The following is a 24633-nucleotide window of genomic DNA, read 5'->3' as shown; positions in this document are numbered from 1 at the left end:
TTAAGGTGACTGCCAATAGTAGCCATAATTCTTGATTAGGCTTCTACTATTTTCCTGTTAGGAATACCTATGATTTCATCACATTATGGCATTGAAGACTACAGAATCATCCTTTCAGCAGTCTTTAAATACTTACAATAAGGAAAGTGTTCATTTTTCAGTTGTGCTTTTCTCCTAACAAAAGACTAGGTTATGAACCCTTTTTAAAAATTAAACCCTCCTATAGAACAAACATGGTGAGAGGACCAGTTGATGCTGAAGGTGACATTAGATGGGAAGAAATGCATAAGAAAACATGCAACAAAGCAGCATGTGAAGAAATTGAAAAGTTGGTCATTTTCTATCAACAATACTGTTGAATGGTAAAAAGAAGCCAAAGAGTCATTGTTCTACAGTGAAAAAGATTGCTATATAAAATGAAGGAAAAATTCTTTTATTGAACATGTAACATCTTTGTTGCTCTAGATAGATATATATATAGATAGATAGATAGATAGATAGATAGATAGATAGATAGATAGATAGATAGATAGATAGATAGATAGATAGATAGATGGACGGATACAGACAGACAGACAAATAAATAAATAAAAACAAACTCTTTGCAAGGCCATTAAAAGGACATTTTAGTGCAATCTTGGAAATAATTTTGTGGTTTGACTATTGCCAGTATTCAGTGGTATATATTGTACTTGGACTGTATGGAGCTGATGCAGATGAAATGGCAGGATGTGTTGCATCTTTGAATATTCCACTATGAGAAAAAAATCTAAAACAAACCAACCAACAAACAAAAAATCTCTCCTTGAAGAGAAACTATGTCAAGGACATGATTATGTTGACCCATGCTTTTGAACAAGGCGAGCATGAATCTTCTGACTACCTTAAGGCATTACTATGTAAAGTAGCAGTGGCTGTATGACTAGCTTCTTCCATGCTGCTAAATATTATGTTCATATGATATGAATTAAATCTGCACATTATTCTTTATTATCTTGAAAAACATTTTTTACAGGGAACAACTGATCAGCATATACAAGAAATAATGATCCAATTGCTGCGCACCATTAACAGGACTGTCATTAGAATGGGAAGAGATGACCCCTTAATCGTGAGTCATTCATTTTGTAAATGTACTTTACTACCGGGGCTTAGGATATGATGTGCACAGAAGCATCACCAATGAGAGATATAAAGCAGTCAGGCAGAGAAAGTTTGTCTTTCAAGGCAGGGCCCTTTAGTGGGCTTCCACCATCCACAGGAAGAAGAGGCCATGTAAAACGTCTCCTTATTTTGGCATTGGAAACTGCCCCCAAGCAGACTTTCTTTCTCCCAAGCTAGCATTACTGCAGATAGATAAAGTTAGGAAGAAACAGAGTCTCTTTCATGCCCTATTCAGTCGATTGTAGTTTACAATTTGGTTTGGTTCATCTCTCTGTTTCTGTTTTACAAAATGAAAGTTATAATGAAGAATAGCAATGTTATTTTGATGAAGAAAGCAATTTAAATAAGTTTAACAAATCCATCTCCAAAGTATCTACTGGCTCAAATACCTAGATGGCTTCATCTTGTTTTAAGATGTAAGAAAAAGCTGTGGGGCCAAGAATCAGTACTGAGCTATCTATGTCAAAAAAAGGCCACAAAATCTGGCTAGATCTTCATTCTTGGTTTCTATCAGCTGTCAGAAAGCAGAAACCAATCCTAATGCACAGAGTAGCTGACAAAGAGCCACTTGTAGAAGTATGCCATCAGGGGTTGACAACCAATCATTTTATGGAAGCAGGATATACAAATTTTGAAGATTGAGTAATTTTCAGTAAGCTTGATACTTTGAAACAAAAATGTATCACTGAAACAAAAAAATATTCCATTTTTCTCTCTTCTGTTTTCAATGAACCATTTCTAGAGATAACTACAGTGTTAGTGTCTTCAAGTATAGAAAATGACCTGTCTGACAGTTTTAAAGACTGCTCTTTCAGGTTGTCAGTTTGTAAATATAGACACTTTAAAATTTCTTTGGTATAAATGGTATCTTAGTTGATATTGACTTACCTCTGAATATTGTTTTCACAAGAGCTGTTTTATATTCAGATTTGTTCTGAATACAATTCCATTTTACATGCCCCTTATATTTATTTTTGGCAGCTATTGTGACCATGGCTACCAAACAACTTTGGTCTTTGTCTTCTGGCATCATCATGATGTCAGTGTGATTCCAACTGAGTTAATGTCTGCTTCTCATTGTATGTTAGATTTCAAGCAGTGCCATAACATGTATTATTAATGTAATCTGTGAAGGCTTCTGTAAAAAAGGATCTTTGAATAGAAACTGTCAGACCTCAGCTTTGTTTTCCTTCATTTGGTTTTGCCTTAACGTCTACGTAGTTTAAAACTTTTTCATGCAAGACAATCCCATCTCTGAAAGACAATGCAATTGGTCTCTTTAGTTATGTCATTTCTCTTTTTTAAAAAATACATTTTTTAAAAAAATGTTTACATTTTAGCTGTCAAGCTGGCGGCCCATAGGCCGGATGCATCATGCGCAGGCCACGCCCACCCCAGCTCCGCAAAGGCAAAATACGTCATGATATGTCACGATACGTCACATGACATGATCGAGTTTGACACCCATGATCTAAGGTGTGAAACAAGGAAATAGCCACTTTTCAGAAATGAATAGTCAAAGAGTAAGGAAAGCCCTTTCTGACCATAGTACAGCTTTGCATAATCTCTGACCTTGACAAATGTTCCAGGTGGTGGCTAAGTCTTTCTAAAATGCCACTGTTTGGTTGCTTGTAGAGAATAAGAAATTCCTCTGAGGTGTCCGGCAGTATTCCAAATTAAAGTGGAAAATAATCTCACCTTCTTTCAAACCTTTGATATACAGATCATTGAGGTGCAAGAGGGAAGCTAGCAAATTTTTTCTGAATTGATTGAAAGTTCAATAAAGTGCAGTCTTCATTTAGTAACAATAATACCATGCTGTGAACATTTCAATATCGAGTATAAAAGCCATGATTATTCAAATGAATTTTGCAAAGCACAAGCCTGCTAAATGAAGAGACAGAGCTGGGCTGGAGTCAAGTAGCTGATATTTAGTGGGGGAATGACTCAGGAGAACTGTGAAGGTGATTTGTTGAAATCTGCCCAAAGCTATTACATCTCCTTGAATAATGTTCACATCTGCACTTTTGAGATCTGTTGTATGCCTCCCCTTTTTTTCAGTGGAAGTTTCTGTTTTTCATGAAATAAAAGGACTACTATAAATAAAGGAATAAACAATGTTCATCTAAGGTGTCCAGTGGTTGCTTCAGATGGTCCAGGCAGGTTGCTTTTCTAGGTCATGATATTCTTGGCTTAGGCTGGATTTTGCTCTCATTCGCAGTTTTGAGTTGTCAGCACCACTTAGCATTCCACTGATACTAGGAAAGGTGTCACGCGTAATGAACATTGTATTGGATACACTTTCCCCAAATGCCATTTTTCATCTTTGCACGCTTTTGCTTACATATTCTTTTAATGGGATATTTTCCAACTTGGTGCCTCTGCACTAAACTCATCATTTCAAGCCAGGATAGTCCCAATATTTTATTGCTTGTGATAATGGGAGTTGTAATTTAATGAATCTGGACACCACTAAATCAAAGGCAACTGTCTTAAACTATTCATTAGGTATGTAACATTGTAGTTAATGTGTCTTTTAATCATCTTTATCTACTTTCAATTGCTTCTGTTTTCATAATTTTTAGAATCACAGTTATATGATATCTTATCTGTATGGCATTCAAGGCCTTCTGCTTAAATATGGCCTGACAAATTGGATAATGCTTCACCTTTTCCATTTATCTAAGGTGGAAATGCCTAATCTAGAAAAAATAATTTCACTTCTTCATGTTTATAATATGAAGATTAACTTTGATGCCTTTTTCTATAGCCTCAGTTGTCTTAGATCCACTTTATTACTTGCACATAGGAATTATTTCTGCCTTTTAAAATGATGCATTGAATTGTATATATCCAATCACAATTGTTAATCTGTGAGTCAGAGTAATGCAAATGCTGCCTGAAGATATTCTGGCCTTTACAGACTAGACAAGTCTCCTGCCATCCATTGTTGGTACACATGAGTTTCATCGCCTGCTGATAAAAGTTGCCCATGAGAAAAATCTTATGACATTCAATATGTAGTGTTATGAGAAGATAATATATATGGCACCAGAATGTATGTTAATCAATATATTTTTGACAACATAAGGGAATTACTTATACATTAATTTATTATTCATGTAAACAATATAGTATTTCTGTTTGAGTAATATTAGTAATAGTAGTAATAGCAAAAGGTGTAAATGTAGAATTGGGGCAGACCATTGTTATCAGCTTAACAAATGAAGACAAGTTTGTTGTCCAGTTGGGATCATCTGCTCTTGACTCAAGAGCTTGCAATGCATATTCATATACATTGCCATGATTGGTCACCCGGCTGGACTGTCCCTAAATCTGGCCATGTCTAGAAATATCTAGAATTGATTGGAAAGAGCAAAATTCAGAAATGAAACTCTTCTAGCTGTGTGACTGTATCTGCAATAAGTTGGTTTGATATGAAGCCAGTGCTAATGGAATTCACAGAATTTGCTAAGTAAGGACATTAAAATAAGGAATTTTGTTGGATTACTTTGTTGCCCTATGCCAATGGTAATTGTGCTTTAGATTCTGACAGATAAACTCTGCTGAGTAATAGTCTTTTGGTTATTTTATGCTCTGAAATGTCATGGGTTAGCCAAGTAATGTATAAATTATCTAAGGAAAATAAATATATCCCAGTTTTATCAGTTTTACTAAAATAATGAAAATAAAACACAGTGGCTATATTTTTTCTGACACCTGAAGCTGGTAGGATAAGAAAACAATTAAACTTCTGTTCTTTTGTGTAAGTCTGCTCACTTGCCCTTTGAATTTTATTTTTTCCAAAGAGTATTTGCACTCTTCATACTTTTTAAGGAATCACTTAACATACTTGAAGATAAGTGATAAGTGCTTAGGTAGGGAGGTGAATGTATACAGAAAACTGTGTTTCAACAGTTTGGTTAGGTAGTTCTATGTAGGCAACAGAGTATTGGAATCTGCCTTAAAAGAATTGCAATTTTAAAGCAATTTGCAATTTTTAAACACGATAGGACTGGGACAGCATTTCCATGAAACTGTAAATTTGACAACTCATATCGTATCTTCACTTTAAAAATATACTTGTGTTCATAATATGTATAGTTGTACAGTAGAAGATGGAGCAATCCTAACAATGTCTTCTTAAATGCAGGCCACCTGAATTCAATGGTATTTACTCTCAGATAAATGTTCGGATAGGGGAACACACTTGTCTGAGGTTCTCCTTTGCTGCTAATCGTATTCTGCTTTCTTATCTGAGTTCCTTTTCTTTACAAAAAGCTATTTGAGCCCATTACTGTTGCTCCTTCAAGAAGAAAAAACAAAGAGAAAGAACTAGGATTAAAAAGAAATTCTCATCACAGCTGCTTGGTCCAGATGGTCACTGAGCAGGCTGTGAAAGACAGGAGGACTGACTCTTGATGCAGATCTATAAACAGATGTTCAGGTGTTTCAGTTCTCTGCGTGTGGATTTTCAACATTATGGAATTAAAGAAGAATTTCTGAAAACCTTAGCTCCTTTACACATAAAGTATGCCATCCTGAAACTGAATTTTCATCATGTCTTGTAAAACTGCTAAGGAAAAAGACTTGTTAGAAAAACAGCTGTTGAATCATTTAGCCTGGTTGGAATAATTGCATTAACTTCAGTCACCATAAACACAGCTCTTAAATTATTGAGTCCTGAGACGGAAGAAAATATGTCAATTTATTGAAAAAGAGATTATGCCAGTAAAAGAATCTAGAAATATACAAAACATTATATTTGATTAGTACAGTTCATCAGGAAAGTAATTTAAATTAGTGTCTGCTGCCCTATTTATCAAGAGTTGTGGCTGTGAGTAAAAGGAGAAGGTATTTATTGTACTGTGGGAATAATTATTTTATTGAAGATGTGGTTCGAAGAAGACTATTTTGTTCTTCTAGTTTTCTTCCTAGAAAATAATTTTCTCTGCTGAGCAAAGTAATTTCAAGTACAATAAATTCAGAATATGCAATATGTGCTATACAATATTTTACAAATGTTTATCCTCTTTACTTTTTTCCCATGTTTTCATAGCACACCATAGTTGAATACAGCTAGTATTATTGAAACCTATACCTGGGTAGTAGGTTTATGCACTCCTACTATTAAGGTCTTCTGGATATGGACTGATAGCATCCTCAGCACTGCCTTTTTTGCTATCAGCACTTCTTAAAAAGAAAAAATATATATAGACTACTTTTCAATATTGAGCAATAAACCTGATGTCAAGAGCTCTTAAATTGTGTTTATTAAAGTTCTAGGGATCCTCATCTTTTCCCTTCCTAAAATTTCTTCTTACAACTTGCACATACTAATGTATTTATAAATTGCCCTGCTGGATTAAACTAGATCACTTTTTCTCCCAAGCATTTTATTTTCAATTTTAACAGGTATCTTTTTAGACATGCCTAAGCAAGGTGTGAAGTATTGAGTCGATCACACTAATAGGTGGCTTTCTTGTCCATCTTTCTCAATGCTGATCAAGGGAAAGAAAGAGGTAGACGGTTCTCTTCTACTGTTAAAAAAAATTGCTGTTACAAATCAAACAAAACAACATTTTTGTTTCTTTTCTTTCTTTTTTTGCTATACATTCTGCTTGGCCTATAGGATAAGACTAGATCCAGCAAAGAAATTCAAATTTGGATTATACGGTTGCCTCTTCTTGGTTAGGATGCCAATATTCACCTTTATGGACTGAAGAACAGACAATAGGAACTGATTATCCATGGACTGTAATTTGCAGCTGAATGCCAATCATGTTAAAATGGACGGTTGAAAATTATGGGATTTCTTTCATCTAGTTGTTCGGTTATTAAGATTTGGGCCTGTGAAAATGGCCTATTATTTCAATAAGTACAGCTGTGGTAAAATGCTGGAAAACACCCTAACTCTTAGTAGAGGCACATCAATAACTTGAGTCTCATGGCTGCAGTAATTTCAGTATTTTGGAGCTTGTATTTAATGAAATTGTATGCTCCCTTAAAAATATTTCATTTCACAGAATTATGCACAGTATTTTCATGATAAACAGGTTAAAAATAAATTAAAATTTGAAATAATTTAGTCCAACTATTTGGAAACAACATTTTGATTTAAACTCTTGGTGTGAGCTAAGAAGTATCTTTCATAAAAACTATGGTTTTTTTTTCTCTTTTTCTTTCTCTGACTAAAAAAAATTGTTAGTATTGTTGATCTGCTATATCATAAATATTCAGAATTTGAACTTTTGGCTTTCAGATGGTCATATATACAGTATAGTGTGCCTAGTTAGCTATAATAATAAAATAAAGCTATTTTTCAACTTATATAGAAATTTGTAATGACCACTTCCTTTCCCTATTCTTACCATTTTTGTTTTTCATGAAGTTTTTTTTTTAAATGCTTCCATGTTTCCACTTATTGAATTAGATTTAGAAAAGATATATATTGTAGCAAGAACTCCTTTTCTATGAACTGGAGGTTTTGATCTTACAGAGTTTTTTTTTTTTTTAAATGAATGAAAAGACACAAGGATCCATGTTTATCAGTTCTGCTCTCCTTCTACATCATCATTTCTGAAGAAATTTCTCCCAGAGGAATTAGGAACTTTGCTATATATTTAATGAACAAATAAAAAATCAATACGAAATTATCCTGTGTCTGTTGGTTTCCGTTTTTGATTTCTGCTTGAAGTACTGACTTTCATTGGACTATAATTCAGGAGCTAGATCTATTTTCCTTTAGAATGTAAGACCTCCTTTAAGCAGGAGAAAAATTGGCTTGGAATCTCTCTTGTTAAGAAAGTTTGCAAAACCTTTTCTTCTACAGTGACTGAATTTTGTTGTATAAGAAATTACCTCAAATCAAAGAGACTTTCCCTTCAGTAAATGCTTCAGTCAAGAATCTCTCTGAAAGTTTCTTATAGTCTGGGATGACTCTCTTAATAATACACTTTATTTTATAATCCAAGCATATCTTTTTGTTGTTGTTGTTCCTTGTAAAATATAGTACAGGTAGTCCTTGACTTACAACAGTTCATTTAGTGACCATTCGAAGTTACAATGGCACTGAAAAAAGTGACCTATGACCATTTTTCACCCTTATGACTGCTGTAGCATTCCCATGGTCATGTGATTTACATTCGGGTGCTTGACAGCTGACTCACATTTATGACAATTGCAGTGTTCTGGAGTCATGGGATCCCCTTTTGCAACCTTCTGACAAGCAAAGTCAATGGGGAAACCAGACTCATTTAACAGCCGTGTTACAAATTTTAATTAAAATTTTAATTTCAGTGATTCACTTAACAAATCTGGCAAAAAAGTTGTTAAATGGGGCAAAACCCACTCAACAAATTTCTCACTTAACAACATACATTTTTGGCTCAATTGTCATAAGTTGAGGACTACCTATACACTAATTTCAGAGTAAGTTATTTTAAACAAAATGTTTAAGTATTAATAGTTCAACCCTTTTTGTTTTAAAAAGAGTGCTGTGACTTAGATGGACTCCTACAGTTATATAAGGTTTTCACCCCAAAGCCATGTTTCCTCTAATAAAATTCGGTATTTAAGCTGGGACAAAAAAGGTTATTTCTTAACATTTTAACATATTTGCTGTCTCAACATTTTTGCTGACTGCTAGCTGTGATTATTTAAAACAAATACATTATGAAAAAAATGTTAGGTGCACTTTGGTACAATCGATACAGAATTGCTATAAAGCAATTTGTCAGGGAGCAAAGCCATTAAAAAATAACTATAAACAGAAACCTGTCAGCTCCAGAAAATCCTGAATCAAATTGGCTAAAGAAGTTCCTATTTCCATCATACTCGTGTTATGTTCAGATGACAGAAGTGCTTGGTAAGGAAGTTATGGAGAGAAGGAAAGGTAAGGTTTTATTTTACTGGCCTCCTTGTCCTACATTTCAGAACAGTTTAATCTGAATACCAAGTGAGTGGTTTTCTCCTTACATTGTATGAGTTGTGACTTTTTAGATTGAGCTCTATATAGATTTAGAAATGCATATTTCTGACCAAAATATCTACCACCGCCGCCGCCGCCACAATCCCGCAATAACCCTTTACATCTGGCTCATACTGCATTTGAATAAATGTTTATTTTCCTGAATGGACCTCATGCTCTGATATTTCCCTTAGTTCCTAGCTGCCATTTTTGTATCCCAATGTTGGAATCATAGCAAAGCAGAATTGCCGCAAATCAATAAATGAAGAAGAAAATCAGAGCATGTGAGAAGATGTAAAGCCAAGAGTGATTTAGATTAAACCTTAAGTTTGATACCATCTTTTAAGATTTTCAAATCCACCAGAAGCATTTCTTTTTCTTCGCCTTTCTTCTTATGTCCTGTTTCTCAGGGACTGGATGATCAGATGGCTGTCTTTGTAGTGTCACCAAAACAGGACTCTCTTCCACTTGATCCAATGCTTTCAAAACTTGGTGAAACCTATCTTCTTGTTGCCTGAAGTCATATTCTACACTATATAATGAAACCAGGAGAAAAAAAAATTGTGAGTTTTGAAGCTAGTTTTGAAGTTAGACAACAATTAATTTGATGACCGGAAAACATACTGCAATTTGTATTGTCTGTAGTTCTAAAAATGGAATGTAGAAGTGCTTTTCCTTCTGAGAAGAATCAGTAACAGTTCATTTTATACCAATCCATTCACAATTAATGCAAAATTTGTCTTAAATTCTAGTAAATCTGACTGATTAAAATGCCTGCTGTAGTGAAATATTTTAGAAAAATGCAAAAATAAACACTTTAAGATTGATCTTCTATATGCTTTATTTCATGTTAATCAGCAGTATCAAGTTTGCTAACCCTTTTTTAAAAATAAAGGAAACAGTTACATAAAATGCATTTCTTTTTTAGGAGCAATGTGATTTTCTTAGAATATATTTTGTTTTGGCAGAACTCAGACTGATTATTTTCCATGTTGAGATTATATTTTAGTTTTAACAAGCACTCTCTTGAAATATTTTATGCAGCTGTAAACAAATGGTAATATAATCAACAGGTCTTCAACCCAATTAAAGTGATTTTAATTGATTAAACCATAATTAGTTTCGACAGAGTAAAGTATCAAATTTGTTCCTTTTAAAATATTTTTGAAGCTACGTTCTTTTTTATCATTGCCCAATATTTACCTATTAAGAAAGCTATTTTCTCCTGGATTAATTTTAAAAAGGATAGAATATACTTGCTTTTGTTAAACTTTTAAATGCTTGTAATTTAAAATGATTTTTTAAACAATCTGTTTCAGAATAATTGGAAACACCTTCTAAGTTGATTAATATTGTAATAGGCACCTAAAAGATATAGAAGCATTGATTCGGTAGGTTTTTCCCCAGGCTAATACTACAGAATTGTAATATTTTGACTTAATTAATCTAACACATACATTAATTAAACCCTGTAGTCCTACTTAATAATACCAAAACACACAAATGCTAGAAACATTCATTTCATAGAGAAGAGTCTCGAAGGCAAGATGCTCTTAATATCAATTGCTAGGAAATGCAACTTATGGAAATTGGAAACTCATGATCTGCTTGTGAGTTTTCTAAGAGATGTCTATAGAAATTCTCAATCATCCAGATAATGGTTGTTCCAAAGTTGCTTTTTCCAAAAGAAAAACATTTCACTTTTCATCCAAGAAGCTTCTTCAGTTCTAACTTTGGGCTTTCCAAGAGATATTTGACTAGTCATTATAAAAACAGGATAAAAGGGTTAGGTAGATACTTAGAATTATAAATATCTTCTTGCCTTATACAATAAATATAGTTTGTACTTCTTCTTGGAAAAACAAAATAAAGGATACAGATCATGTTTGATGGACAACCATTATAAAAGCCATGATTTTTCTTTCCTGAATATTGTATTTTCAACAGGATCCAGCAGAAAAAGAATAGACCCCAAAGGGCTGTTTTCTTTCCTTGTGACTGATAATTCAGTTATGAGATTACTATACATTTGTGTCTACTTTCTACTATATTATGGCTTAGCTATGACAATGCACAAAATTGTGTTTATACAACTGAACATCCCTTTACTCTAAAATATTATTCCTAGTGTTTGAGAATCTCTTCAAATCGATGAAGATGAGATGTAGAAGAAAATACTTGTGAAGGAGATGTGGGGTGCTTGGACAATGGGAAATCTGAGTATAAGTCCCTTCCTTGTGGTAAGGCTTAAGTCCTTCAATATCTAAGATATTTAGAGGAAAAAAGCAGAAGTCTTAGCCTATGTGATCAAACAATAACTGAGCAAGTAATTTAAACAGCCAGTCAACTGCAAAAGTAAGATTAATTAAAAAGATCTGTTGTGGTGTACATAAGTTGTTAACATTAAAAAGCTTGAGAGATGAGAAAGAACTGTGTCTCACCCCAGAAAGGCAATAAAGAACTAGCATTAATATGAGATTCACATTCCTGAAGTCCTGTACAACATCGATTAGGTGTCCTGAGTTCTATGAATTATTAGGAGATTCATCTAGAAAGACTGAAGATTTCTTTAGATTTCCAATTGTCCCTTCATACTCTGCTTCTAAACTTTCTAGAGTCATCCTGTGTCCCATGGTGAAAAACAAAGCATGACAATAGAGGGACCTTTGTTCTAACCCAGGTACACTTCTTTCCCAATCCTTTAAAACTGTGTCATGTGATTTACTTATTTATGAAATTTATTTGCCGCCCATCTAGTATCCAATGATTCTGGAGAGCTTACAACATAAAAACAATGAAAAACATTAAAATCATCCATTGTAAAAAAACCACAGCAGATTAAAAACCATTAACAAATAAAAATCATGGACACAAAATGGCAAAGATGGGTGGCCGGATACACAGGGGAAGGTGAGGTTGAATTTTAATTAGTCAAACCACCAGTCTGAAGCTCTCCCATTGGCTCTTCAAACCATCTGGTAAGCCAGCAGGTCTTAAAGCTCTTACAAAACATCAGGAGGATGGGGGCCAATCTCACCTCCAGGGCTAAGGGCAAGAGCCACAGCAGAGAAGGCTTATCTCCTGGATCCCACCAGCTGAAATTCCTTGAATGATGGGATTCGCAGTATACCCCCCTGTTAGCACAAGTGGGGTGGGCCAGTTCCATCAGGGTAAGACAATTTCTCAGGTACACTGAATCCATGCCATACAGGGCTTTAAAGGTGATGACCAACACCTTGAATTGCAACCGGAAGCAGTCCGGCAACCAGTGTAGCTGGATGTCATGTATATATAAAGATGTTTTAAAGGTTTTGCTCATTTTTTTTATTAAGTAAAGCCTTGCTTTAGCATACAACAAAAATTAAAACTGTTGTATCATACAGTTTAGTTCTCCCAAGTTTTCTCTTTATCCAATGAGTGTTCTGTACTGCTTATAAGGCACTAAGTTAAAATGATGTATAATTGTAGAAACATACATGCAAGGTTTAATTAGGAAATTAATTAATACTATAGCAGATTAACTGGTAAGAGACAGTTTTAATTGCTGAGGGCAAATCTAATCAGCAGGACTATGATTTAAGGATCCATTTGTTTATTTCTGAGGTTCTTTGGCAGTGGTGGTTTGCATTTAATAAGAAATGAAATAGAAAATAAGAAAGTTAGCCTTTCCTTGAATGATGTAGTAACATTTGTCCATTGAATTAAATTAGAGGTTATTTTAACTTCCCTCAACATTCCCCAAACCTCAGGTACATTGGGGCTTTGTTTATATGGAAATGTTATTGATCAGTGAATCAATCTAAAATATATGAGCAACTAAGAATGCTTTAATTAAGCGACAATCCTAATAGAAATAAACTGGATAGGATTGTAGATCTTCTATTTCTACTCTTTTGGCAAGTTGTAGATTAGTTTAATTATGATTAGTACTTCTATTATAAAGGCAATGAGTATGCACAAAATCTTTTAACAAAACAAAACTTTCTAAACCAGAGCTGTAAAATTGAAAGACCCATATTTTGTGTTGGGTTATCAGCAAGACCAAAGCACTTTAACATCTGGTATAAATGGTGAAGCTATTTTAAAGGCTAAGAGATGGGTTCACTAATGCCAATTATATAGCACCCACCCACCTACTTACATTAGAAATATAAGATCCAAGAATGTGAAGTAGTTGTAATGTGGCATTTATTTTATTTATTTATTAATCATGTTTACAGGGCTTTTTTTCTCATAGAACGCCCAGAATGGAGCTCCAGCACTTTTTTGGATGGAACCTTGTGGGTAGACAAGGCGGGTTATATGATGTGTGTGAGTTCCGACACCGTTTTATTATTTTTTTAGAAAAAAGCACTGCATGTTTATATAGCTCCCCATCTCATAGTGTAGCGTTACCTCCTCAGAGGCCGCCAAAAACCAGGCCCTCCCAGCCCCGTCCCCCTTTGTCAAGCCCTGCAGTAGTGTTCTCTAGGGGTTGATAAGATGTCTCTTCCAGCCGGAGCTCATGCAGAATTAGGAGGTAGCAGGCTCTTGTCGTCAAGGAGGGGTTTCCAGGAACAGAAATAACCAGCCATGATAGTCAATGCTATGATGATATCCAACAGCCCAAGGCCGGTATAGCAGCAGGAATAAAGGATTCCTCAGCGATCGTTCAGAGTCAAGTGGGATGGAGGAAAACCCCGGCTCCAGACGGTAGTAGAAACAACAACAGTCAGTGTGCTGTAGCAATAGCTCACCCCTCCAGGGCAACTCCCCCTACAAAGTCTAAAACCTGTACCAGCAGCAATAGTCACAGTCCAAATAGCCTCCAGGCTTCGCAGCAACAGTAGCCACCACCAATCTCTCCTCTCCTTCTGTTGCTTCTTCTCAGTCAGGTCTCGGCATCAAAACCTCCCCCCCCTTATCTTTATTGTTAAAATCTGAGGCTAGGAGCCTCAGCCAACTCGTTTCTACACACTCCCCCTTGCCTCCATTTAAGATATCCTCCTTACAAAGGAAGCAATAAAACTCCTCTCTCTCTCTCTCTCTCTCTCTCTCTCTCTCTCTCTCTCTCTCTCTCTCTCTCTCTCTCTCTCCTTCGTTTGAGATATCCTCCTTACGAAGGAAAGCAATAAAATTCCACTCTCCCCTCTCTCTAGCCTCTGTTTAAAATATCCTCCTTATGAAGAAAAGAAAATAAAACTTCCACTCCCTCTTTACCTTCACCTGATGAACTGCACAGCCACCCCATCCCTTTCCTTTCCTTCCCTTTCCTATCTTTTTCTTCTGCCCATGCCAGCCACACCCAAAGCCAGCAGCAGCTGTCCCAATCTCTCCCTTCCCAACCAAGCTCCTGCAGACACTCTCAGACAGCCCCACTACAATAGTAAAGAGACTCTTGGTGGATTATAATATTTCATTACAATAGGAGAGCCAGTTCGATCTAGTGGTTAAGGCATCAAGCTAGAATCTGGGAAACTGTGAATTCTAGTTTTGCCTTAGCCATGAAAGTCAGCTGGGTGACTTTGGGCAAGTTGCTTTCTCAGTGCAACCCACCTTGCAGGTTTTTGTTATGGGAAAATATGAGAAGAAAGGAGTATTATGTATGATTGCTGTCTTAAATTATTTACAAAAATAATATTTATAAATATATAAAAATAGTATTTATAAAAAATAATAAATGGATAAAAAGTTTGAAAATGAATTAGGAAGACTGTTGATTCTTTTGGCCATCTTCTAGATGGCCCAGATGAGGTAATATAAGTTTTTTTTACAATGGAACAGTTTTTTGTTTTGTTTTTATAATATTTTATTGATTTTCTAATTTTTTAATTAAACATTTAAAAAGCAACATGGTGACTGGGTAATCAATGATTCCATAACATACATAAATCTTTAGCAAAAATCTCAAGTTACAACATCAGATATTTCCTCTTTTTATTCCTTAATATCTACTATCTCATATGGAATTAATATAATTCTTATTGTTATCAACTAAATAAAACCATTTTTGTTACATTTATCAATAATTTTGAACTTATACATATCTTAATTGTGTTTACATTCAATCTTATATACATGAGTGTCCAGTTGTAGCTTTTTCCTCATTTGGTATGTTATAATTTCTAAGCTTTTAGGTAACTAGAGTTTCCCTTATCTCAACTTCTACATTTCCCCCTTTTTATAACAAAATCTAATATTCTAAATATATATCTTATCTATTTGCATATAATCTTATGCTATTTTAAAAATTCTCTTTTTTCCACCATATTAAACCAAAAATCTATTAATCTTATTACATATCTTATCTATTCAGTTATAATATTACTTTATTTTCTAAAAAATGTTCTATATTCAACCATTTTCAACCTTCTAATCATAGTATAAAATCTCCCCTAAAAAATCAAAGCCCTATTTTTTTTCAGCCTTACTGTGGCTTTTTTCCTTTGCCAACTAACCATCCATGTCAGTATTTTTAATTCATCAAACAGTGCTTCCTCTATTATTGTGTGTATTATTTGAGTTAAGAAAAATCAGTTAATTACAATTTTTGGAAGAACTAGCCCCATTATATTTCTTTGATCGCCTCCCCATTATTTCAGTGTCCCACAGTTGTCCTAATAAGTTTATCTTCTATTCAGTCTGTTCTTCCTTTTCCTCAAGTTTCTTCTGATTTATGAAAAAAATCTTTTCCATTTTCAATGTTGTCACTCTCTTTTTTAATTTCCCCATTGGCTGAATCTGTTGGTCAGTTGGGTCCTCTGTCTTAATATTTAGTTGTTCCATTTCTCCTGTTGCTTTCTGCATTGTTGGGTCTTTGGTGTAATCAAAATCTGGATCTGTATATTTAAGCTGGCATCTTGTTCCTTTATGTTGCCTCTCATTTTGTTACATGCTGAAAGAATGGTTTCATATATTGATTTCAACATAGAAAGGATTTTTTCCTGATCTTCATCCATATTCTCTTGATAATGTATTAAATTAAGGATTTTAAAATCAAATGTTAGAAGTAGTTTTGTAGCTAGATGTGTGACATCTATTTCACGTGTTGCAAATAGTCTTATAGTGAAAATTGTTTGGCAGGAAAAAAATTACAGTCCAGAGTATTCCATCATCTCATGTAGTAACAAAGGCTTCTCATGTAAAGAAATAGGAAAACAGTTTCCCACATATAATTCTGAAATTCAATAAAGGTTTATCTTCATAGTTCAAACAGGCCAGATAAACCACCTTGCAGTTCGTTCTTTACAGCTGTGTTTCTCACAGATGGTATGTCAAGGTCGAGAGGGTTTTTTCTAATTTCTGGGCTTCCAGCCAAGTCTCTTTTAGTCAATAACAAATTGTAATAGCATATTTCACCATAAGATGTCACCAATGCCATTTAAAACTTTAAATCCCGAGTTTTAATAATAGTTTTCCAAGATTTGTTTCTTTTCTTTTTAAATAAAAGCCAATATCTCCAGTAAGAATAGGAAAACTTTTAATTTCCAAATTTCAAAGGTACATGCATCCAACTAGATTAGAATTGTTCTTATAATTGCTCTTTTCCCCTAGGTATTCAATTGCTGCTGTTCTTAAAGGGTGGGGTAAGAATTCCCTTCCCTCTCTCCTCACAGGGGCAGAAATATTTTGGGCAGCTTTTGCAGGAAAAATATTTAAAGTCTTAAAGAGAAGATCAGATTGCACCCAGTTTCATCTGCGTTGCTTTAAAGGTGCTTGGTTGTAATTTTGACTTCAGCTGCCAGCAGCTTAATGACAAGCCATATCACTATGGCCGGTCTTTTCACTGCTGGTTTGGAGAGCTGCCCCAGATCAAGCAGAAGGGCTGCCACCCTTTTGTGATCAAGTGGGGGTCCTCTCCTTGCTTGATGCCCCTACAGGGTGACTTTTGACCCTTTTCAGGGTCCCCCAGTGGGATAAAACCGGACGCTGAAGACAGAGCTCACCTCCATGCGTCCGCCAGCACTGTGATGGCAAACCGGAAGTCACAATGGAACAGTTTTATTATTAGCTTATGGGAAAGAGATACTGCATGATCAGGAGCTGTATGCCTAAGGATACAGCTTTGATAAAGAGATTTTGATATGGGAAGTTAAAATGATAGGATTAATGCTGGGCTTTCCAGAGCTTACTATTTTTCATCACTGGTCTCTTCATGGCTTACATGATGGATAATACAACAAAAATTAAAACATCCATTGTGTGATTGAAATGCTGACAAATAACTTCATAAAATTCCCCCAACTCAAAGAACAACACAATAAGTGAAAAGAATAACAGAATAAAATATGGCAGGGGGTTAAATATCCTCTGTTTGTATCAGACCAACCAAGAAATGTGTTCATCAAGGACTATTCCCCAGTATAAATAAATCAGTATGATAAACTAAGAATGTGGTGGTCGTGGTGATATTATAAGGAATTCCTTAATAAGAAATTACAATGAAAAGCAAAAGCAGTGGAATGTATGCTTTGTTGGTGGACAGGATACATCTAATGCTACTGCTTTCTCATTGCCATTTTATTGTGTGAAGGCAAAATAAAAATGCTGCAGCTCAATTCCTTTTTAGTTCTATCTGCCTGATTTTTTTTCTTTCTCAAGAGTAGCACTATTGAGGGCCCCATTCCATTTAATGGAACAGTTTAGAATAAATACATTGAAGATTGCATTTGGGAGGCAACAATCCTATATCTACTGGGAATAAACCTCATTGGATTTAAGCCCCATTGAATTTAATGAGATTTACTCTTCAGCTGATATGTATAGAACTGCACTGTAAGTATATTTGAAGCCAAGGAATTCTTGCTCAAAGAGGCAGAATAATTGTAATAATGTAATGTTCAAACACATACTGTAAATATGCTGTATAGATCTCCATACTGAGTACAGCTTTGCTAGTAAGGGAGATTTAGCATTGGCTCTGATACAGCTGTTTGGTTTAACCATTTTTGTTGCCTTTTAATTAAAAAAAGTTATGATGCTGCTGTTGGCAAATTTTTCACTGTGACTTTATTATTAATTAAATTTTATATTTCAGGATGGTTTTAAAAATAACCCACTAGTTTATGACTTTAAAATGCAAAAATAAAAATCAAACAATTATCTGCATGAAGCACTTCCATTTTAAGAAGTAGCCTTGCCATTCCTTGTGGGACAGCTTTGTCCATGTATAAAAATTGTCACTCTTGCAGTTTTGTTGCTTTTTTTTTTCAATGATGCAAACCTTTGGATTTGGTTTTGTATATTGCCCCAATAAGAGATAATGGGTGATCCAAGGTTAATGCTGTTTATCATTATATATATTCACATAATAAACTATAGGACTCATTGTATGCATCGTGTTTAGTAAAATTTTAATTTCGAGTTACCAAAACTACAATATAATTAGCAGCTTTGGACATTTTTGCAGAAGGCTCTTTAGATTACCCAATAAAAACTATCAATGCTTCTTTTTAAAACTAGATTTCCATTAAGAATATTTAAGCCCTAATATTTTATCTGTTAGAACAATATAATCTAAAGGATACTGTCATATTGCTAGTCTGATATGTTGGAATGTTGGGACAAAAGAGTCCCAAATAAGAACAGGAATCAGGCCTTTCTCTTGATGAAATAACAGTGTTGGGTACTAGGCTTGAATGATGCAGTTAAAAAAATCAGAACAGCATGAACAAAGGCAAAATATTTTGGAATTCTGATTTTGAAAGCCTCCAAAAATTATTCACCAAATTCTAATATGATAGTACATAGTCCAGCATATTTAATCATTTGATGCAGAGAAAATCAAATTCTATTTTGCTCTTATTCTTGACACATCTTCTCTGCCTAATTTCTTTTTACATAAGATAAGATAACCTTTATTGTCATTTTTTTACTGTGGGCACAACTTTGAGTTTCCCGCTCTCAAAGTGAAACACATACATGACACACACCTAAACATACTATATACAACATATGTACATACCCACACCCCTTCATATACATAACAAATAAATATTAAATACTGTCCATCTTCCCTATACCTTAGACATACTACAAAAGAATATTTCTCTATGAATCAACTGAGTTTGTTATCCACTGTGCATTAGGTCTGCTGAGAAATTCATCACACAAGACTGTTAAAGTAATAAATATAGAATTTTCTGAATATATATGAACATTCAAATTGCAATATATACTAGAATTCAAAAAGCTGAAACCCAGATTTAAAATTCATGTAGAAATGGTAAGACTAAAAAGCTAATTTGGACAAAAGTGTGTATATTAGGCAAAGATATGCACAAATGCCTAAAATGTGTCACCATGATAACAATAAAATGATATGCTCTGGAATATCTATGTAAATTTTATCAAGTTCATAAACAATGAGGCTGAATTCATTATACAGAGTGCTATATATATTTAACCAATCCAATGTTCTTACATCTATATTTGATTAGTAATGTATAAATGATGGAAATAAATCAGTTTGTATCTCACTTAACTAAGATAGATAGATAGATAGATAGATAGATAGATAGATAGATAGATAGATAGATAGATAGATAGATCGATCAATATTCATACATTGCTTCTGAACTAGGTAAGGATGGACCTTAGTTCTATAGATAAATGATATCCCAGTGCATCTCTTTTTTTTCCCTCCTCAAACCATTTTAATTTTGCTTATTGATTTGAATTCTTCAGTCAGGGTCCAGATCAAAGGGTGCAGAAGGAGCATTTGGAAAAAAAAATCTTCAGATTCACCAGCTAGAATAAGAAATGTTGCTATATGTTTTTTTGTTAGAGAAAGTTGTTGGGCCAACATGGAGAACAGAACCTTGACTTTTAAAAGCCTTGAGTGTAGTGAATTATGATTTTTACGCTACTTCACACACCCTTACATTTTATTACAGTGGTGGATAATGTCAGGGACCATACTTAATATAGTAAAGGGGAGGACTATAGTGGCTGAGTTATGCTGCAAACATGGGGAGTACCAGGAGTTTTGATTTCCCCCACCCTAGGCTTTTGGAGAACTCTTTTAGAGAGTATACAGAATCTGTTTTCTTTAGTTTCGTCCTGAAAAATGACAGGATATTATACCATTAATTTTTGTCTATGTGGCTCCACGAGCTGCAAAATTGAGGCTGCATGTGGTTGTGAAATTTAGATTGTTACTACTGGTTTTTTTTGATAGAAAAGCAATGTGACCCCACAATTTAATTTAGGACTTAGAAATCTGAGAAATAGTGAATTAAATTTTCACTTTGAGGTAATTAAAAACTTGTAAATTTCAGAAAAATGATCTCTTTTTGTATTTGCATTTGTTTTAATCTTAACTAAGCATGCCTTCCCTCTGTATATTTATTGGGTTAATGTAATTTGAATACTGCTGGCTATTAAATATCCACAGAAAAACACATACACACACTAAGTACAAATTCTTAATTAAAAATTTGCCCAAGCCTACTTTTCCGCTTCCTTCAAATCTTACATTAAGGCATCCTTAACAATTCTTACTTGCTGCCCCTCTGAAGCTAATTAGATGGCAAATTCTCCCTTATGTTTATAGTAAGCATAATTGCAAGTCTTAAGGGTATTTTCCTTCTCTTTTCATTAATGTGATTCAACAGAAAACTATATGCTGGTTTTGTTTCTATGGAAACATTGTGACCTTGTAATTTCAAAATGGTATAGAGAGAATTTAACTAGATGAATCATATTAACATCAATCAAAAGTTAAATAATAAAGAGATAATTAATTATTTTTGTAGGATTCAGATGAAATTCTGGGTATGTTTACTTATTGCTAAGATTTGTTTCCTACTCCCCAAATTACCAGCTTAATCTATGCAATACACATAGAAGCACAACAATTACTTATTCTGAAGGACTTCTTTATAATTTTTGAAAAAAATAGCGCCTATGATTGTTAGATCATCTAGTTCTGGATTTGTCAGGCTCCCCAGAAACCAAGAAAAAGATTCACCTCGTAGAGGAGATGGGCAGCATTAATAATAATTAATAATTAACTATTTATTTATTAAAATAATAATAAATAACTATTTAAAAAACATGAATTACTTCTGAATAGTTTCCTTTATTGTTTCTCATTTATAAATAGACATCGTGCCAAACTAAAGCAACTATTTGCATAATTTCAGATTGTTCTGTCCCAGACAAACACAGATATATTCTGAGAATTGCTAGAGTGGAACAAATCCTCTTCCTCTCTACCAGACTTTCCAAGCTTTGCTGCCTCTTTGCTTTCTGGAATGCAGGCCCTCCCTCCCAGGAATTCAGACTACATTCCACATCACAGGCTTGTTATTGTAGCCAGCAGTAGCATTTAAAATATAAGGCAAGGTTTTCTCAATCATGTTATAGAATATTTTACTTCAGTTGCCATCTTTTGGGACTACTGTTGTAGTAATTTAATAACCATGATTCATTATAGGAGATGTATACAATGAGAAAAAGTCAAGATGGCAATTGCAACAATGTGATGGAAGCCATGCTTATTTGTATATGTATTGGACTTCCATGGCTAGCCTCTTGATTCTCTGACCATACCCTGCAGACATCCTTGATTGATTTATCAAAAAATATATTTAAATGAAGCAGTTCTTTCTCTTAAACTATAAATATGCCATCTCACAACTTTCACCAGTTTTGCTATTTGATCAACTTCTTTATGTATATGTATGAGGTCATCAATGTATTTGAGAGGCTATTCTAAAGTTGAAGAAAAGAAAAAGAAACTATCTTAAGGATTTTCCATGAAAGAAACATCCCTTAATATGCCTTTTATTTGCAATCCAAACTCAGATAATTAAGTCTGAGTTAAGATAATTAAGTTGGCTGGCCAAACTGTCATACCACAAAGATACATTGAGACTTATCAATGTATCTTCACAGTATGACAGTTTGGCTAACCTTTATTAATTAGGGTTATAGTGTTATTATACACATTTTTGATTATGTTTGTTTATTCTAATTATATTTTGTAAACAAGTATAAGTAATCAATATCCATTCTTAATTTCTTCCTTTCGAAAACTTCCTAGTTTGATGATCTCCTTTTTGAAGCATTTATTTCAGAGGAAAGAGTTAACAATCTACGTTTATTTATTATTTGCAGACTGAAGCCTGCAGCATCACCTTTTTGGATTACTAAATAACTGCTGTCACAACAGAACACAAATTCCCCCAGTAATCATTAAACATATGATTTAAAATTGACCTAAATGGTAGCAACTGTCTTTATAACCTGTAAGCCTAATGAGGAGAAGCAATATAAATGGTTGGGGACAATAAAGAAGATAATTAAAATCACAGGGAGTCTCAGATGGGAAGGAACCAATCACTTTAATGAAAGTTGGTTTTTGCTCTAGAATATTTTCCATGCTATAAATAAGACATCAAATGAACCAGGAAAAGCCTTGGGTTAATTTTCAGGGTTGATAGAGTTTGAAGCATTACTGCTTTTCCAATATAGATTTTTATTTTAAAGAGAAAGCAGCAAGTGAACATAGAAAGCTTTCCTACATGATGTTAAGTTTGTCAGAGTAAAGTAACTCTGACAAACTTAACATCAAAGTTGAGTGGGGATAAAATGCAAAAATACTTTCCAGTGCTGCAGATAGAAATATACATATTTTAGACAGATATTGTAATTTCTTTTCATTGTGGCTTACAAAACAATTGTGGAAGGGGGATAAGATATAACCTATAGTTGTTAAGAGAATGATGGCAATCCATAACAAAGTAAATCAAGAAGGCAAAAAGAATGCTACATATTTTTTGTGACTACTATGAGAACAAGGAAGCTTTCCATGGAGATGAGACCTCTGCATAGTAGGTTTAGCAGTTTTTTTCATTAATTTGTAAATAGCTGTTTTTAATTGCTAAATGGAGCAATCAGCTAAATTCTCATTCAAAATTGTATGCAATGGGGAATTGTTAGCTCAAATAAGTATTCAAGTTCAAAAACTACATAGATTTATTTTACCCATGTAGGCAAGGAAAAATGGTAATCATGCTGCAGAAAAGAATACTTCAGTTTATCTCTTCAGCAAAGAGAATAATATATTATTTATTTATTTATTTATTTATTTATTTATTTATTTATTTATGAGACTTATATACCGCTTTAAGTGCAAGCGCTCTCTAAGCGGTGTACACCAGTAAGCAATGTATATATATATATTTGCATTGCTCCCAACAATCTGGGTCCTCATTTTACCTACCCCGGAAGGATGGAAGGCTGAGTCAACCTTGAGCCGGTGAGATTTGAACCGCTGACCTGCTGAACACAATCAGCTAAAGTGGCCTGCAGTACTGCACTCTAACTGCTGCGCCACCTCGGCTCTTATTATATTAGTGCAAATAATCATTTAAAGTTAAAAATGAAAACTGGGGAAGTAAAATAGAAACTTTGGAAGTGGGATGGGACTAATAGGTGAATAAGGGGAAGATTAAGTGGACCATGAGGACAAATTTGATGGACTTAGAACAGACCAAGACTTATTTTCAGTGCTTTTTTTGTAAAAAAAAAAAAAAAAAAGGTGCCTGAACTCGCACACTTCATACAACCCGCCTTGCCTACCCTACAAGGTTCCATCCAAAATAGGTGCCGGAACTCCATTCTGGGCGTTCTATGAGAAAAAAAGCCCTGCTTATTTTAATTATCTTTTCTAAGGAAAAGGGAAAGCAAGCTTCACTTTGTAAAAAACATTAAAGAGATATACTTCACAGTGACTGTGAATCAAAATATAAATTCTTCCAACCTTTATTTAGACACAGTCTAATAATACGGTGTACACTAGAAACTAAAAAAGGCTAATTCAGATAGCAATTATATGCTTGATCTTTAATGCCACTAGTCCAGCAAATATATGGTTATGTGTATATGCAGAACTACTGTTCTGCTAAAGAATGTTCTGGAATACTCTTTATATAACACAGTCTGACCATTCTGAAAGAGAGCCAGCAGTTTTATGAAGTTAATTCTCTGGCCTGGAAGAAATGCGTGGTGGTGATTATGGGCTCTAGCACTATTTCATTATTACATTAAGAATGCAGAATAATTTCTGCAATAGTCTTATCAATTCAATATCAAAGTTGAGCAACACCAAATATGTGCCTAAAAAGATATAATGAATGCAGACATTATACAAAGTAGGAGAAAAAAATCATGAGACTTAGAAGATTCTGAATCGATAATTAGACAATTACAACAAATTTCAAGCAGCCAGGCCATAAAATAAAGTTACGGATACTCTGAATTTTTTCTTTCATGCTTGTCTGTTTCATGCTCACAAATCATATGTGTATGGAAAATAAGGTAAGGGTGTACTTTAACACAGATATCATTGTGTAGAACAGTGGGCCAATCTATTTTCAGGATCCTTTCCCAGTGCCTGAAGTCTATGGGGATCTGGATGGGGGAAAATGCTTTGGCTCAACCATAGTAAGAATAAATAATATAGGTTTTAAAAGCCCCTGATTCTGGAAAGCTTATCCATGTTTACCTCTGCC

General features: G+C 34.2%; 2 protein-coding genes across 4 annotated transcripts in view; one reads left to right on the top strand and one right to left on the bottom strand.

Annotated features, from left to right (window-relative positions):
* Positions 1–24633, top strand: part of DOCK2 (dedicator of cytokinesis 2) — a 308188-nt gene that overhangs the window by 95023 nt on the left and 188532 nt on the right. The window contains exon 27 of the mRNA XM_039353200.1: positions 1016–1111. Within this exon, the coding sequence (XP_039209134.1) occupies positions 1016–1111 (96 nt within the window). The remainder of the gene's footprint in view (positions 1–1015; positions 1112–24633) is intronic.
* INSYN2B (inhibitory synaptic factor family member 2B) overlaps positions 8532–24633 on the bottom strand; it is a 108381-nt gene continuing 92279 nt past the window's right edge. For all 3 annotated transcript variants that reach the window (XM_039353215.1, XM_039353232.1, XM_039353223.1), the window contains exon 4: positions 8532–9665. In XM_039353215.1, coding sequence (XP_039209149.1) covers positions 9485–9665 — 181 coding nt within the window. In that variant the 3' untranslated portion in view covers positions 8532–9484. The remainder of the gene's footprint in view (positions 9666–24633) is intronic.

This window comes from Crotalus tigris, unplaced genomic scaffold (assembly GCF_016545835.1).
Source record: "Crotalus tigris isolate CLP2741 ecotype Arizona unplaced genomic scaffold, ASM1654583v1 scf7180000017568.12009008, whole genome shotgun sequence".
NCBI lineage: Eukaryota > Metazoa > Chordata > Lepidosauria > Squamata > Viperidae > Crotalus > Crotalus tigris.
Note: the sequence above shows the minus strand (reverse complement) of the source record. Positions and strands in the feature narration are given on the sequence as shown.